Source organism: Mucor mucedo (assembly GCF_025094135.1).
Source record: "Mucor mucedo strain NRRL 3635 chromosome Unknown EV154scaffold_41, whole genome shotgun sequence".
NCBI classification, from domain to species: domain Eukaryota; kingdom Fungi; phylum Mucoromycota; class Mucoromycetes; order Mucorales; family Mucoraceae; genus Mucor; species Mucor mucedo.
Window position 1 is genome coordinate 159,575 of NW_026252325.1, and position 13,080 is coordinate 172,654.

At 35.6% G+C, this 13,080-nt stretch overlaps 6 protein-coding genes across 6 annotated transcripts; 3 read left to right on the plus strand and 3 right to left on the minus strand.

The window, feature by feature from the left end:
• Nucleotides 1–2,577: 2,577 nt before the first annotated feature.
• Nucleotides 2,578–3,368, minus strand: EV154DRAFT_507389 (uncharacterized protein). The gene is made up of 2 exons (XM_051601417.1): nt 2,819–3,368; nt 2,578–2,735 (listed from the first exon to the last, which is right to left on the minus strand). The coding sequence occupies exons 1-2, from the start codon at nt 3,278–3,280 to the stop codon at nt 2,724–2,726; spliced, it is 474 nt and encodes a 157-aa protein (XP_051458058.1). The 5' UTR covers nt 3,281–3,368; the 3' UTR covers nt 2,578–2,723.
• Nucleotides 3,369–3,919: 551 nt separating this feature from the next.
• On the plus strand, nt 3,920–4,237 carry EV154DRAFT_481073 (uncharacterized protein; the record flags this gene model as incomplete). The annotated part of the gene is made up of 1 exon (XM_051598370.1): nt 3,920–4,237. One exon carries the CDS (start codon nt 3,920–3,922, stop codon nt 4,235–4,237), a length of 318 nt encoding a protein of 105 aa, XP_051458059.1.
• Nucleotides 4,238–5,534: 1,297 nt separating this feature from the next.
• EV154DRAFT_537896 (26S proteasome subunit RPN7-domain-containing protein) lies at nt 5,535–6,755 on the minus strand (the record flags this gene model as incomplete). Its single annotated transcript, XM_051604240.1, has 4 exons — nt 5,535–5,709; nt 5,776–6,056; nt 6,125–6,490; nt 6,552–6,755. 4 exons carry the CDS (start codon nt 6,753–6,755, stop codon nt 5,535–5,537), a joined length of 1,026 nt encoding a protein of 341 aa, XP_051458060.1.
• A 489-nt stretch (nt 6,756–7,244) lies between these two features.
• Nucleotides 7,245–8,899, plus strand: EV154DRAFT_442783 (PCI domain-containing protein). Its single transcript, XM_051597003.1, has 5 exons — nt 7,245–7,476; nt 7,530–7,612; nt 7,671–8,191; nt 8,255–8,716; nt 8,777–8,899. The coding sequence occupies exons 1-5, from the start codon at nt 7,283–7,285 to the stop codon at nt 8,792–8,794; spliced, it is 1,278 nt and encodes a 425-aa protein (XP_051458061.1). The 5' UTR covers nt 7,245–7,282; the 3' UTR covers nt 8,795–8,899.
• Nucleotides 8,900–8,901: 2 nt separating this feature from the next.
• Nucleotides 8,902–10,419, minus strand: EV154DRAFT_442785 (uncharacterized protein). The gene is made up of 2 exons (XM_051597004.1): nt 10,281–10,419; nt 8,902–10,212 (listed from the first exon to the last, which is right to left on the minus strand). The coding sequence occupies exons 1-2, from the start codon at nt 10,389–10,391 to the stop codon at nt 9,082–9,084; spliced, it is 1,242 nt and encodes a 413-aa protein (XP_051458062.1). The 5' UTR covers nt 10,392–10,419; the 3' UTR covers nt 8,902–9,081.
• Nucleotides 10,420–11,147: 728 nt separating this feature from the next.
• EV154DRAFT_481078 (uncharacterized protein) lies at nt 11,148–11,807 on the plus strand (the record flags this gene model as incomplete). Its single annotated transcript, XM_051598371.1, has 4 exons — nt 11,148–11,280; nt 11,390–11,391; nt 11,472–11,530; nt 11,564–11,807. 4 exons carry the CDS (start codon nt 11,148–11,150, stop codon nt 11,805–11,807), a joined length of 438 nt encoding a protein of 145 aa, XP_051458063.1.
• Nucleotides 11,808–13,080: the final 1,273 nt, after the last annotated feature.

Genomic DNA, 13,080 nt, shown 5'->3' on the forward strand with positions numbered 1-13,080 from the left:
CAAAATTATGTCATCCTGACAGAAGCCAGTTCTTGTTCTTTTTTTATATAAACTGTAACAACTTTATCGCTTTTTTTTTCCTCTTTTTTTTTTTACGGCAGCACATTAAAGTCCTTTGGAAAGGTTAGTAATAATGAATTTGTGTTTCTGACATTCAGTGACATTTACGTATGAACTCAATACAATTATCAATCAGCTTAGGCCAGTGAATACCTTCTTAGTGAAGACGTTTATCCATTTGTTCAGCGCCTTATAATGACCGAATTTATTGTGATTTTCTTTCAGATTCGGGTGCAACTAAATAATCAGCGTGTATACTTTGCCCACTTTGAATGAAGAATATATTATAAAAAGAATTTAGGGACCTATTGTCGCATACAGAAACAGCACTGACATGAGTGACGTCTGCACTTACAGTGGAATCTTGACGATCGCGTTTGTAAAGTTCATTCTGAATGAATGACGGCAGATGACTCTAAAGATTTCTGGTAAAAGACTCGTGAATTTGTACTGTTCGAACACTTAACTCTTTCTTTTTTAGGTTGATACGACTAAAGATTGCGCGGTAATTACCAGATGAAGTAATGTGTAATGGTCTACTATGACCTGTAGAAGGGTCTACAGCAGGGGGATATAAACGGATAAAGCATCAGGTAAGATATTATCTACACATATAATATAGATGACTTTGAATCCATAATCCAATATTATGCCTAGCCATTTGATTATCATAGAATTGGAATGCTTTTGGGTATGGAGATAAGTGTACCCCAGACGAACTTGTGAAATTGTTTTAGCGCAAAAACACAGGCAATCATTTCTCGCATGGTGCAACTATATCTAACTTCACTAGAACTCAATTTTCGTGAAAAGAACCCAATATGTTCAATAATAGTCTTTGGATCTCCATCCGCTGTTGTATTCTTATATTCTTGGAATAAAGAACGGCCAATCGCAAAATCAGAGGCATCTGTTGCAATAAAGAAGGGATGATTTAGGTCAGGGTGGCTTTGTACAATGTCAGAGACGAGGATACGTTCAAGAGTACTAAAGTGCATATCATGAATGGATGACCATTCGAATCTTTTTCCTTTATTCTTTTCATCGTGTGATCGGAGAAAATCAATGGGTGCCATTAGCATAGCCGCATTTGGATTGTGCTGTCTAAATTATTTAACTAAACCTAGGAAAGACTGGCACTGTTTGGATGTAACCGGGCGAGGTAACAATTCCAAATTGGAAAGTTTGCGAGTATCAATTCTTCGCCCTCTATGTAGCAGAGAATAAAAAACCTAAAAGATATACTTCGGATTTAGCAAAGTGTGATTTCTTAAAGTTGATACGCGAGTTGGAATTTGTCAATATGGAGATTATATGTTTCACATGTTGAAAATGGGAATCAAGGGAACGAGACATGATACATATGTCGTCAATAAAAGTACGGACATATGAGAGGTCTTTGAATAATGAAAGTACTACACGGCTAAACAATCGACTTATAGTAGACACACCGAATGGTGATCCTACATGCATATATTTCAAGCTGTCTGGACCGGTTAAACTGGTTTTGATTTGATCATCTGGATTAACTAAGAATTGTAAAAATGCGGACTTGAGATCAATAGTGGAGAATACTACGCAACCTTCCATTGAAGTGAAAAAGATATCATTGATCAATGGTTGCGTTTCTTTAATAGTGAGAAGAGCTTTATTTAATAATCTTGTATCCAGTACAACTCTGATATCGTCTTTGGTAACATTATCCTCTGATGATTTTATACCAGATTTATGATTTTTCTTCAGAGCTACTTTAATAGGAAGATTCCATGCAGAAGCATGGGTTCTTGTGATAATTCCATCAGCTACCCAATCGTCAATTACTTCAATTACTTTAGGTTGCGATTTGTAAGCGATATGATATTGACGAACATGAACATGATAATTAGGAGGAGTCGGAAGGTGAAGAACACTTTCAGGAATATTACAAAATTAATTTTTATTAAGCGCCTTGTTAGCCTCAATGTATGGCGTAAGAGCTAAATTAAATGCAATTTATTCCTTTTCCGATCCGAATGGTGTTATGTTAGGCTCGTAGGCATGATCATCAATGGAATCATCAACTTCTTTACAGTGTCTTTAAACTTGTAAGCAACATTAACCATATGGAGAGAAAGCTTGAGCATTAAATCCACACCGATTAGTATTTTGTTAGAGAGAGATAAGATCGAATTATCGATGATATCAATCTTATGCAATACTTGTTTTTCAACACCATCAAAGTCAATTGTAAGACATTCAGAAGTTTGATAACGAGGAATTTGAGTACCGTTGGCTAACAAGAGAACCTTCAATCTTATTAAATTCGAAATTAAAATCAATAGCAAATTGTTTATTCATGACCGATACTTATGCTACAGTATCCAAAGTAGCGTATGTCTTCACTGAATCAATAATAATGGGAGTAACAGGAGAATAAGCAACATCGTTTGTTTGGAACGGATTGTTTGTAGATATCGCCGACGGAATTACTGAAAATGGAGACATTATTATTAAAACAATTTGTAGAAGAAGAATTAATTAGAATAGAGAAAATATTTTTATTTAAAGTATTGTTTAATTCATCATTATCATGGATAATGAAATTATCTAACTCCAGAAGTGCTGCTTGAAACTCATTGTCATCGTCGAGGATGGGGAGAGGGACATTTAGCTGTTCTTCATGATCATTGTCGGTTCTACAATTGGAAGATGAGTTAGTATTAATTTGATGGATAGAAGTTGAAAGAACAGTAAGAGGTTCATCGATGTGATTACTTACTTTGTTGGCAAGAAATTTCTTTCTTTCCATACATTCCTTCAAATGATCAGGAGTAAAGCGAGCCACACGACAAGAGAGATACTTGAGCTGTTTACGCATATGAGTACGTTCTTGATCGTTGAGTACATAAGTGGGATCGAATAATCGTTCAAAGTTGATAGACGACTTTGAAGATTCGGACTTGTCATCCATTCTTCTTTTCTTGTTAGATTCCCTAGAGCTGGAGTTGGAAGAAGATGAAGAAGAGACAGAAGAGGAGGAAGAAGATGATGAGGAGGACTTGACAGAGGAACTATTCTTGACTTGAATTTCCTTGAGGGTAGATTCAAGATTGCCAAGATAGTGATTCAAAGCTTCACCCAAACGACCAAAGTTGCTGTAGAACTCATAAAATTGTGTTTCGTTATGAGTTGCGTACTTGCTAGCCATTGAGGAGTCCATGGTGTAGAGTTGTTCCTTCATGAATTCGTATAACTTTTCTTGGACCTTGTCTTGAAATTCCTTAGTGAACAAAGATGAGAGGAAAGTTCTCGTGAAAAAAACTCCAAATACGTAAAAAAAGATAATTTAAGATCACACCAACTTGAGAGGATCTTATATCTGAAGTTTATTTGTTACATATTCAGCCAATGAATTTGCTCAAGAAAAGGACGCACCAAATCCGGGCTTTAAAATACAACTTTTGCATAATTTATTTATTTGCGTGCAATGAGTAGGTGCGTCAAGAATTGTCCTTCGCTTTTATGGCCACTATATGTGTTACATCAAGTTAAATGAGATATGTTTCTTTCAATAGGTGAATTCCCATAGAAACCAAAAAAGAGGATACGTAGACAGGCCACATGGTATTTGAAAAATAGCGATTACGTGATTTGATGCAACACGTAAAAGATATATTTTTAAAAAAGGGCGTGGTCCTTTACCATTATTTTTTTTACGCATTTGGAGTTTCTTTCATTATTTTTTTGTTTCCTTCTTGAGATTAGATTTAAATGATTGATCTATATGATATTATATGCATATCTTGAGATGGCCTATTTTTACTGAAACACCCTGCAAAGAAGAAAAACATTGTCATACTGACATAAGCATCTTTTTGTAATGCTGTTTCAAACCAGTTTGAAAAAAATCCTCAAGTACGTAGATGGCCCTTCCGATAGTTCAAGCAAAAGGATCCGCCAATACGCTGATGATGGAGTCGTCTTTGTGAGAAGGTTCAAGCGGCAAAACTTAAAAACTGGAGGAAGCAGCCCAGAGAAGCCAAGTGCCGATCTTCTGTTTGTTGAAAAAGAAAGGGAAAACTCCTCCGGACGGTTTAAATGGGCGTTATGCTATGACAAGGGAAAGGATAAAGGACTGTTCAAAAGATACAGTAGTCATTTGAGCGTAAAGGAGGCTTATTCTAAGAAAAATTTGTAAATAGTTAATAAAATATTTTATATAAGGCATTTTTAATGTTCAACTTCCACCCTCCCCCCCCTCCCCCCTTCCCAGACTTTTGACGTGTAGATAAATGAAGCCACTAGAGTAAAGACCAAACAAAATGATGATGAAATAGGTCTTTATTATTATTCAATGTTTTGGCCCACAAATACTAAGTGAGTCAAAAAAAAATGATGTTGGCTTAAATAGAATTTTGCTTCGTATATAAAATATCACCCTGCTTCAATTTAGTATTTTCCATGCTACGAGAAATTCTCTGTCTATTAAAAGAGTCCTTGTCTAATCTATATTGAGATTCAGCAAGACGGCGTACGTCACGCGCTTCTTTTCTGATGCTAGTGCTTTGAGATGGCTCAGGTTGAGGAGGGCACTAAAGAAGATTATTAGCCTGCTTGTCAATTTACAAAAAAATATGGTAAAAACTGAATCACTTTACCTGGTATTTACAAGCACTTTGGACTGGTTGAGTAGCATTCATATGGGCTCCAATACCGATAGATATACCAGTGAATTGAACTATTCTACGTGTACTGTTTACACACAAGGTTTTCTATTTTTTAAAAAGTAAATACCTAGAATTAGAACAGTGGAACAATAAAACTTACGGTGGGATATTCCTCTGGTACACGGATTGTGTTAAAGGGAACAAAAGATTGATCACTATCGGTTTGAGAAGACATTTATTAAGAGCAGTTTTAATTACTAGCTGGTATGAGTGAATGTCTATTGAATATAAAATGTAGGTAGTGCTTTTATACATTGTCATAAAATAATTTTGATTGTAAATGTTTAGAAATTGAACGATATTAACTATATTTAATTGTTAGTGTTAATTTAACAAAGGCAGGTTGTATATTTTTGTTCGAATCTGTTTATGGAAATAGTGAGTTGTCTTTCACAAAGGTGCCAAATGATTCATTCCATTTTATTTATGGTATCTATTGTAGTTCTCATTTTCCTTTGTTGTCTATTTTATATGAATATCGCTATTTTGATAGTGTTGCTTATCTTTTCTATATGCATTGTTCTTAATCCAGCAGATGTAGAAAAATAGAGATCGAGTGATAAGACAGTTTCCTACAGTTGTGTATCCAAATAGGTTGGTTCAAAAGAATAAGGCCTGTAGTCCTACATATGTCAATCTAACTAACTAGACATCCACAATAGATCAACCCTTTAAAAAAATGCAAGTCGGTAGAGGGGCAGCCTTTCCATTGCTTCATTGATTTCAACATTTTTTTTTTATTATATTTCCGTAATTTTTTTTAATCCTTTAAACATCAATAACTCTGCTCAACTTTTGAACTCTATTCAACAAAAGATCACCTTGCTTGATTACAGATTGGTATTGAGCATTCTTTGCATCGGGTCTGTTAGTTTCAATGATACCGTTTACTTTATCAATAACACAGTTGAGACGTCCAGCAGCAATAAATTTATAGAGATCCCTAAATTTTAAAGGTGACATGTAAGCATACTAGAAAGAAATGACAAAGAAAACGTATAAAACTTACTGGTCAATGTATTCTTCACTCATACCGAATGCTTGTGCCATACTTGTGACAGTCAAGGATCTGTAACTTTCTAGCAGTTGAGCATAAGCAGAAATACGCATTTCGCGGGTATAGAAACGCATGTGAGGTAAAAGGTAACGCGATGTACGTAAATGAGCTTGTTCAATAGCAGCCAATGAGCGGAAAAATTGGGCATATTTGCAGTTGTACAAACTTGTCATAAAATCTTCAAGGTGAGGGATATCAGAAATAACCTCTAAAATCTCGGGGGAATCCAAAACCTACAAAAAATTATTACACACATGAGTACTCGCCCCATGTCTTTGATCAAACTCTACCAGTAGCTTACTCTCTTTTTAATATCTACACGCTTCATACTGATCAAACTGGTCAAAACTGCATATTTGACAAAATCTTGGTAAGACATAATTTCGGTACTGGTGAAAGTACTCAATGTGTCCAAGAATAAAGCAGCAGCACCCTTGAAGTCACGAATAGACATGAGATAAACACCTTCGTATACCTTCAATCTATTACGACGATCCCAATCACCACCTTGATCAATTAATTCTCTAAGCTTTTCAATGTTGGGGCGAACTAAGCTGTTATCACCAAAAAAGAAACCAATGCGAACAAAGGTGAAGACAATATCGATACGAGTACCTAAAGTGATTGATCTCTTCAACAAATTCTCGTAAGCAATAAGAGCATTTTCCTAACAGCGATCGTTTGGTTAAATTTCGACAAAAAAAAAACAAGAATAGGATAACGCTTACTTTGTCACCAATTTCGGCATAGTAATCAGCCTTTGATAAGAAGGCTTCGTTAACTTCAGTTTCACCTTGATTTTGTTCGGCATCGGTTGCCTTTTCATCAAACTTTTTCAACTCTTCCTCGTTCTTTGTAACCATAGCGTCATATAATGCTTGATCGAAAGGAGCTTGAAGTTCCTCTACCATAATTTTGTAAAAAGGTGCCATATCTGAATATGCAAAAAAAAAATTAGTATAGTCTTATTAACTGACGATGGCAGATCTATTTACTCTTTTCTTTAATGGTGACAAAGAGTTTGTTCTTGGCCTCCTCTTTCAAGTCGACGGGACCTTGGCTGATAATGAAACGATGGTGCTATATATAAACAATGTCAGGATAATGTATATTGTCCAAGTAAGCGAGCATATTTACAGCAAGGGAAAGATCAGGGATCTTTGGGACCTGATTGTCATCAATGGGAGCCGACATTTTTTATATAGTATGTTTTATTAAATGAAAAAAAAAAAAAGAGAGATTAGAAAAAATTAAAAGTGCACGCGTGTACTATTATTATTATTTTTTTACAGCCAGCATTAACTTTGATTTTTCCACTGACCTCACCAGCGTCATTCAAATGCTAGTTGCGTGACTGTGTACGCGTAATCATTTTTTGGCTTGTAAAGGTGCCCTTTCAAACAAATGAAATCTGAGTTTGCTTTATTTTTTTTATTCAAACATATAACAACAACAAAAAATGGTTACAGCCACAACTAAAACTGCTCCCAGCAACAGATTACAACAAGCCGATGACTTGAAGGAGGCCAAGAAGGTCGAACAGGCCATCAGCACGTATAGAGCCATCTTGGCTGAACCTGCCAGCACGGAAGAATTGTTGAAAGAGCAAGAATATGCCCTCTCTAAACTTGGTCAACTTTACCGAGATCTTCAGTAAATATTCTAGTTATCCAATACCTATATATCATACTTATCGTCTCTACTAGCCTTCCTCAAGAACTCGCAGAGTTAATTCGTTCATCTCGTCCCTTTATGTTGACCATGGCCAAAGCAAAGACTGCTAAATTGAGTAAGTCAACTATATGTAAAAGAAGTGTTAAAGAAGGCTGGCTAACCTTCTCAATAAGCTCGCTCACTTATCGATTACTTTGGTGATATTCCCAACTGTCTTCCTCTTCAAATTGAACTGTGCAAGGAGAATATCGAATGGTGTGTTCAAGAAAAGCGACTCTTTTTAAAGCAAGCACTTGAGACACGTTTAGTTGCACTTTACTTGGACAATAAGATGTATCACGAATCTTTAAACTTGATTTCATATTTATTAAAGGAGTTGAAGCGTTTGGATGATAAGATGGTACTTGTAGAAGTTCAATTACTTGAAAGTCGCGTCTGTCACGCTCTTAGAAATCTTCCCAAGGCAAGAGCTGCTTTAACCTCTGCTCGTACTTCTGCCAACTCCATCTATTGCCCTCCCTTGTTACAAGCTGCCTTGGATATGCAATCTGGTATCCTTCATGCCGAGGAAAAAGATTACAAGACCGCTTATTCTTACTTTTACGAGACATTTGAAGGCTATTCTAGCCAAGAGGATTCTAATGCTATCCTTGCCTTAAAGTATATGTTGTTGTGTAAGATCATGTTGAATTTGGTAAGAATGCAAAAAAAAAAAAGCGTACGAAATGAGAAGAGATTTTTAATTATTGTGAAATAGACTGAAGATGTTCACTCTATCATTGGTGGTAAAATTGCATTAAAATATGCCGGTGTCGAAATTGAAGCCATGAAGGCTGTTGCACATGCTCACAAAAATAGAAACCTTCAAGAATTTGAAACAACATTAGCCACATATACTAATGAATTGAATAATGATCCTATTATTCGTACTCAACTTGCAGCATTGTATGATACTCTTTTGGAACAAAATTTGGTTCGTATTATTGAGCCATTCTCTCGTGTCGAAATCTCTCATATTGCAGACATGGTTAAACTTCCCACACAACAAGTCGAAGCCAAGTTATCTCAAATGATTTTGGACAAAAAGTTCCATGGTATCCTTGATCAAGGTGCTGGTTGTTTGATTGTTTTTGATGAACCTGAGGAAGATAAGACTTATGAGACTGCTGTTGAGACATTGAAGCAAGTTGATAAGGTTGTTTCTAGTTTGTATCAAAAGGTAAATGATTTTAACCGGGTATGGCAAGAGTTCATGTACTAACATATTTTGTGATCATAGGCTGCTAAGCTTTCTTAAAATTGAATAAAAAACCCTACATACACTCACACACACACACTCACACACACACATTACACAAATACATTATACATATTAAAAAAAAAAAAAATTATAAAATATGCGTAATTTAAGCATTTACAAAAAAAGTGGTATTTATTAAAAAAAATAAAGAAAATACGCGGTCTTTATGTATATTTTTCATGCAGAAATGGAAAGGGAATGATGGTTAAAAAAAAAAAAAGAAGAGGGAGAGATTTACAACACTTTTTTGAAATAATATAAAATAAAAGTCTAATAACAAAATTTTACTGTTGAGCACACTGAACACCAGGTCCAGCACCTTGGTGATCATCCTCATCTTCATAACCATCGTGCATATGAGCGCCACCACCATGTCTAGAGCTAGATTGATAGGCATCGGCATCAGCCATAACAACATCTTCAATATGCTTGTCTTTGAAAGTAGGGACAGCAGGACGAGGAGGTAAAATGTTTTCGAGAAGAGCAATGTTTTCAGGTGTGGTCCAGTTAGGCTTAGGGAATTCAACAGTGAATTTGACAAAGAGATGACCATGAGTGTGGGTACGATAAGCAGGCATACCTTCGTTAGGGATAACCTTTAATTCGTTGGGCTTGATGGCCTCACCAGGGAGAATATTAACCATGAGGACACGATCATCAAGATGGGGTATAGCAAACTTGCCACCAGCAAGAGCGGTTAAGAGGTCAATATGAGCTTCGAAAATCAAATCATCACCTTGACGCTTGAAATGTTGGTGAGGCTTTTCATCAATAACAATAATGATGTCACCGGGAATAATATTGGGTGCTTGATCACCTTCACCAGCAAAAGTAATCTTTTGTCCATCACGCATTCCCTTGTCAATATGAACCTCAAGAATCTTCTTTTCACCAACAACCTTCTTTCCGCGACATCCTTGACAACGATCCTTCTCATCAATGATTTCACCAGTTGCTTGACAATCTCCACAGGGTTGTTGCATTTGTTGAACCATAGGACCCATTTGACGGGTAATGAGACGGATACCTTGACCATTACAGGTCTTACACTTATGAACGGAACCTTCCTTGCCACCCTTACCTTCGCACTTGGTACAGAGAATGTGCTTTTGGAGTGCAAGCTTACTAGTTTTACCGTTGTAAAGGTCTTCAAGGCTAACCTTTAAAGCATGAACCATATCCTTTCCACGACGGGGTCCTTGAGGTCCTCTACGTCCACCTCCTCCACCAAACATACCACCTCCACCTCCAAAGAGTTGAGAGAAGAGATCTTCAGCATCCATACCACCCATGCCACCGGGTCCGCCATTTAAGCCTTCTTCACCATATTGATCATACATTTGACGTCTCTCAGGATCAGAGAGAATCTCGTATGCATGAGAAATTTCCTTGAACTTGTCTCCGGCATCAGGGTTCTATAATACAATAATTATTAGTCATTTAAATATATATAAAATATACACTTTGTCTTTTTTTATTTTACCTTATCAGGATGATACTTTAAAGCTAACTTTCTGTAACTCTTCTTAAGTTCGCTTTCAGAAGCATCAGGACTAACGCCCAAGACGTCGTAAAACTTTGTTTCTCTAACCATTTTTAAATGTGTAATTAAGATGAAGAAGAAAAAAGATTCCAGAAAAAAGGAGACTTTTTATTTTAGGTCTGCGGATTATTAAAATAAAATTTTTTTCTTTCCACAAGATTCTTCAATAGGTACAGAGGCAATGATTGGCTCAATTCGAAAAAAAAAAATCGAAAATTTCATAATCTATCGATTTACTCATTGATTTGATAAAGCCATGTTTTCTTTTTATTCCAGTGGGTTCCAACCATTTTTCATTTGTTTGATTTAAATGATCGAGAAACAGAGCCTGTCTTATGTTCCTTTCTTAAAAAAAAAAAACTGTTTATCCCCGCCTAATCCCCAAAGCCTGCTTTTTTAGGTTACACTTGAGGTTTGGGCTCCCGTTCATGCTAAACACATACAGTGGCACTATGCTTGCGAGTAGACACGATTCTCAATGGCTTAATTGAACGTGTATTTAATATCACTAGAGAACTCTGAGCTCTTTTAAAATCAAACAACTCTTGTATGAGCTACCAATACAATCTGTGCCAGTCAAATGAACTTGTTTATTCCTAAAATGCTGTACGACAATATTTTGCGTGTCACAGCGCTTATTATGTCTGTACAACCCCGCAACTGTATATAGCCTGTCATTCTCAAAACCGACACTATCTGCAGATGATCACGTTGTATATCTCTGTGACAAGGTGAAATACAAAACATTTAGTAATTTTGTGCGCCCAAAAAAATAAAATACATAAGACCTGGTTGTGAGACGAATTTATGTTTCGAAAGCTGTCATTTATGAAGGAATTACAAGAGGAAAGTCTAAATGTTTTACCTTTCAACAGTCGGACGAGGTTTTATATCAATATGGTAAAACTATTTGACATGATATGTAGTAATTTGAAACAAAGTAAATCGAAACATAACCATTAAAAAAGTTTTTACTTAAATTTCCTAAATTCGTAAACACATGAGTTTTCATTATTTGTATACATTTATCATTATTATGCTATAAAAAGCTGTAAGTGAAGACTCATTGTAGGCTCAAGAACTATAGAGAAAATAAGATTAAACTCTATAAATGATCATTTCCGGACATAGGCATATCAACATTTTATCGTTTGCTGTTCAAAAGCTACAAATACTCAGTTGGCGTTATTGTAATTTGTATATAGACGAATAATATATAACAGCATATTACGTTTTATAATTGCTACTTACGTATCTTTTACTTGTGTATATGGTCCATATGCTTTTGGGCATACAAAAAAAAAGCTACATTCCTTCAAGGAGTCTTCTTTGTTTATCATTGGATGGCCTAATTTTATCAAATTAGCCGTTTACCATATGATCGGAGGCGTCTGTCATCTTGGCTACTTCGTATTCCTGTTTCCGTTAGCTTATAGAGTAATCCTCTCCGAGATACACTACGCTTAATTTAAAGTATGGGCGCTATTTACAGGTGTAGCAACTTGGAGAGAAACTCCGGGCTAATGTAACGTTTCATCACCAACATAGCCCAAAAGCTCAAATTTTTAAGCGACTGTAATCACAGCGATATTATAGACGGCTAGTAAAGTGATATAAAAAAAACTGTTAATTGTATTTAGAATTCAATATTATCATGTAAATAATATCTAGAAACAGAACTCGCTATGTGCCTGATTGGAGATTAAAAAGGCAGCATGTTATTCAACAAAGAGCAATCTGACACCGAAAAAAAAAAAAGATACAATAATCCTTTTTAGTCTTTAACAACGATAAGGTTCTTGCTGCGGAATATGTACATGTAATGCGTGCATTGTTTAGGAACTCTTTGACAGAGAGTATTATTAGAATACACAGGAGAATACCCTGACATGACTATGATAAATTATCCAGATATATTCTGTGTTATACTAAAACAGACTACTTGAGTAACAGTAATACTTGATTATAATATAAAAAGTATTCAATTTTTGCATGAATTCACAATTTACAAGCTTTTGAATTAAAAGTGTATGGTAGATTATGTGTAAATTAGCCTCCTTATGCCTTTAGTCATACTGAAAACTACTGAGAAATATATTTGCACATATATTCTATCAGGGATCATATACATACATGGCAAAGTTACGTGAAGTAAAAAAATAAAAAATAAAAAATAAGAAATTTAAAATGCGCAATAATTAGTGTGTGGTGTGTCGGTGAAGCAGACCAAAAAAGAATACAAAAAGATTTTCATTGCCGGTAATGCGCATTACGTATCGGTGGTACAAAAAGGCTGTTGTGACACTTTGGAACAATGATAAACTGGAGCACAAGAAAAAACTAATCTTGTCAACAATAAAGCCGAAAACAAATGAGCATCATAACAAAAAAAAATTCAATCTCTCCCTCTCCGTTAAACCCAGGATGGTACAAAAGAAATAAACTGTCAGCCACATTAATGCATAAGCTTCCATTTTAAGCCAGTCTGAGTATGATAGGGTGCCAAGAACACAAGCAGGTTATGGAACCAATACAAAAAGTTATAAGGTGTATACCATAGAAAATGGCTCCGCCAAAAAATAATCCCATTATGGATAGAAAGACCGAAATGTTTTTGGAGTATGCTTAAAAAGGTATATAGGGAGCACCAAGCTAGTCCTGCAGGGACTCATAAGAGGTCCGCCATTATAGATCGGCTCAAAGAAGTGATAGAGTTATGATGTGATCGAGTAAAACAAGT

Coding starts and splice junctions, on each gene's coding strand:
- EV154DRAFT_442785 (XM_051597004.1), bottom strand. CDS start 10,391: ATGGTTAGAGAAACAAAGTTTTACGACGTCTTGGGCGTTAGTCCTGAT. Junction 10,213..10,280: donor TAAAGTATCATCCTGATAAG/GTAAAATAAAAA, acceptor ATTGTATTATAG/AACCCTGATGCCGGAGACAA.
- EV154DRAFT_507389 (XM_051601417.1), bottom strand. CDS start 3,280: ATGAAGGAACAACTCTACACCATGGACTCCTCAATGGCTAGCAAGTAC.
- EV154DRAFT_442783 (XM_051597003.1), top strand. CDS start 7,283: ATGGTTACAGCCACAACTAAAACTGCTCCCAGCAACAGATTACAACAA. Junction 7,477..7,529: donor CAACTTTACCGAGATCTTCA/GTAAATATTCTA, acceptor CGTCTCTACTAG/CCTTCCTCAAGAACTCGCAG. Junction 8,192..8,254: donor GTAAGATCATGTTGAATTTG/GTAAGAATGCAA, acceptor ATTGTGAAATAG/ACTGAAGATGTTCACTCTAT.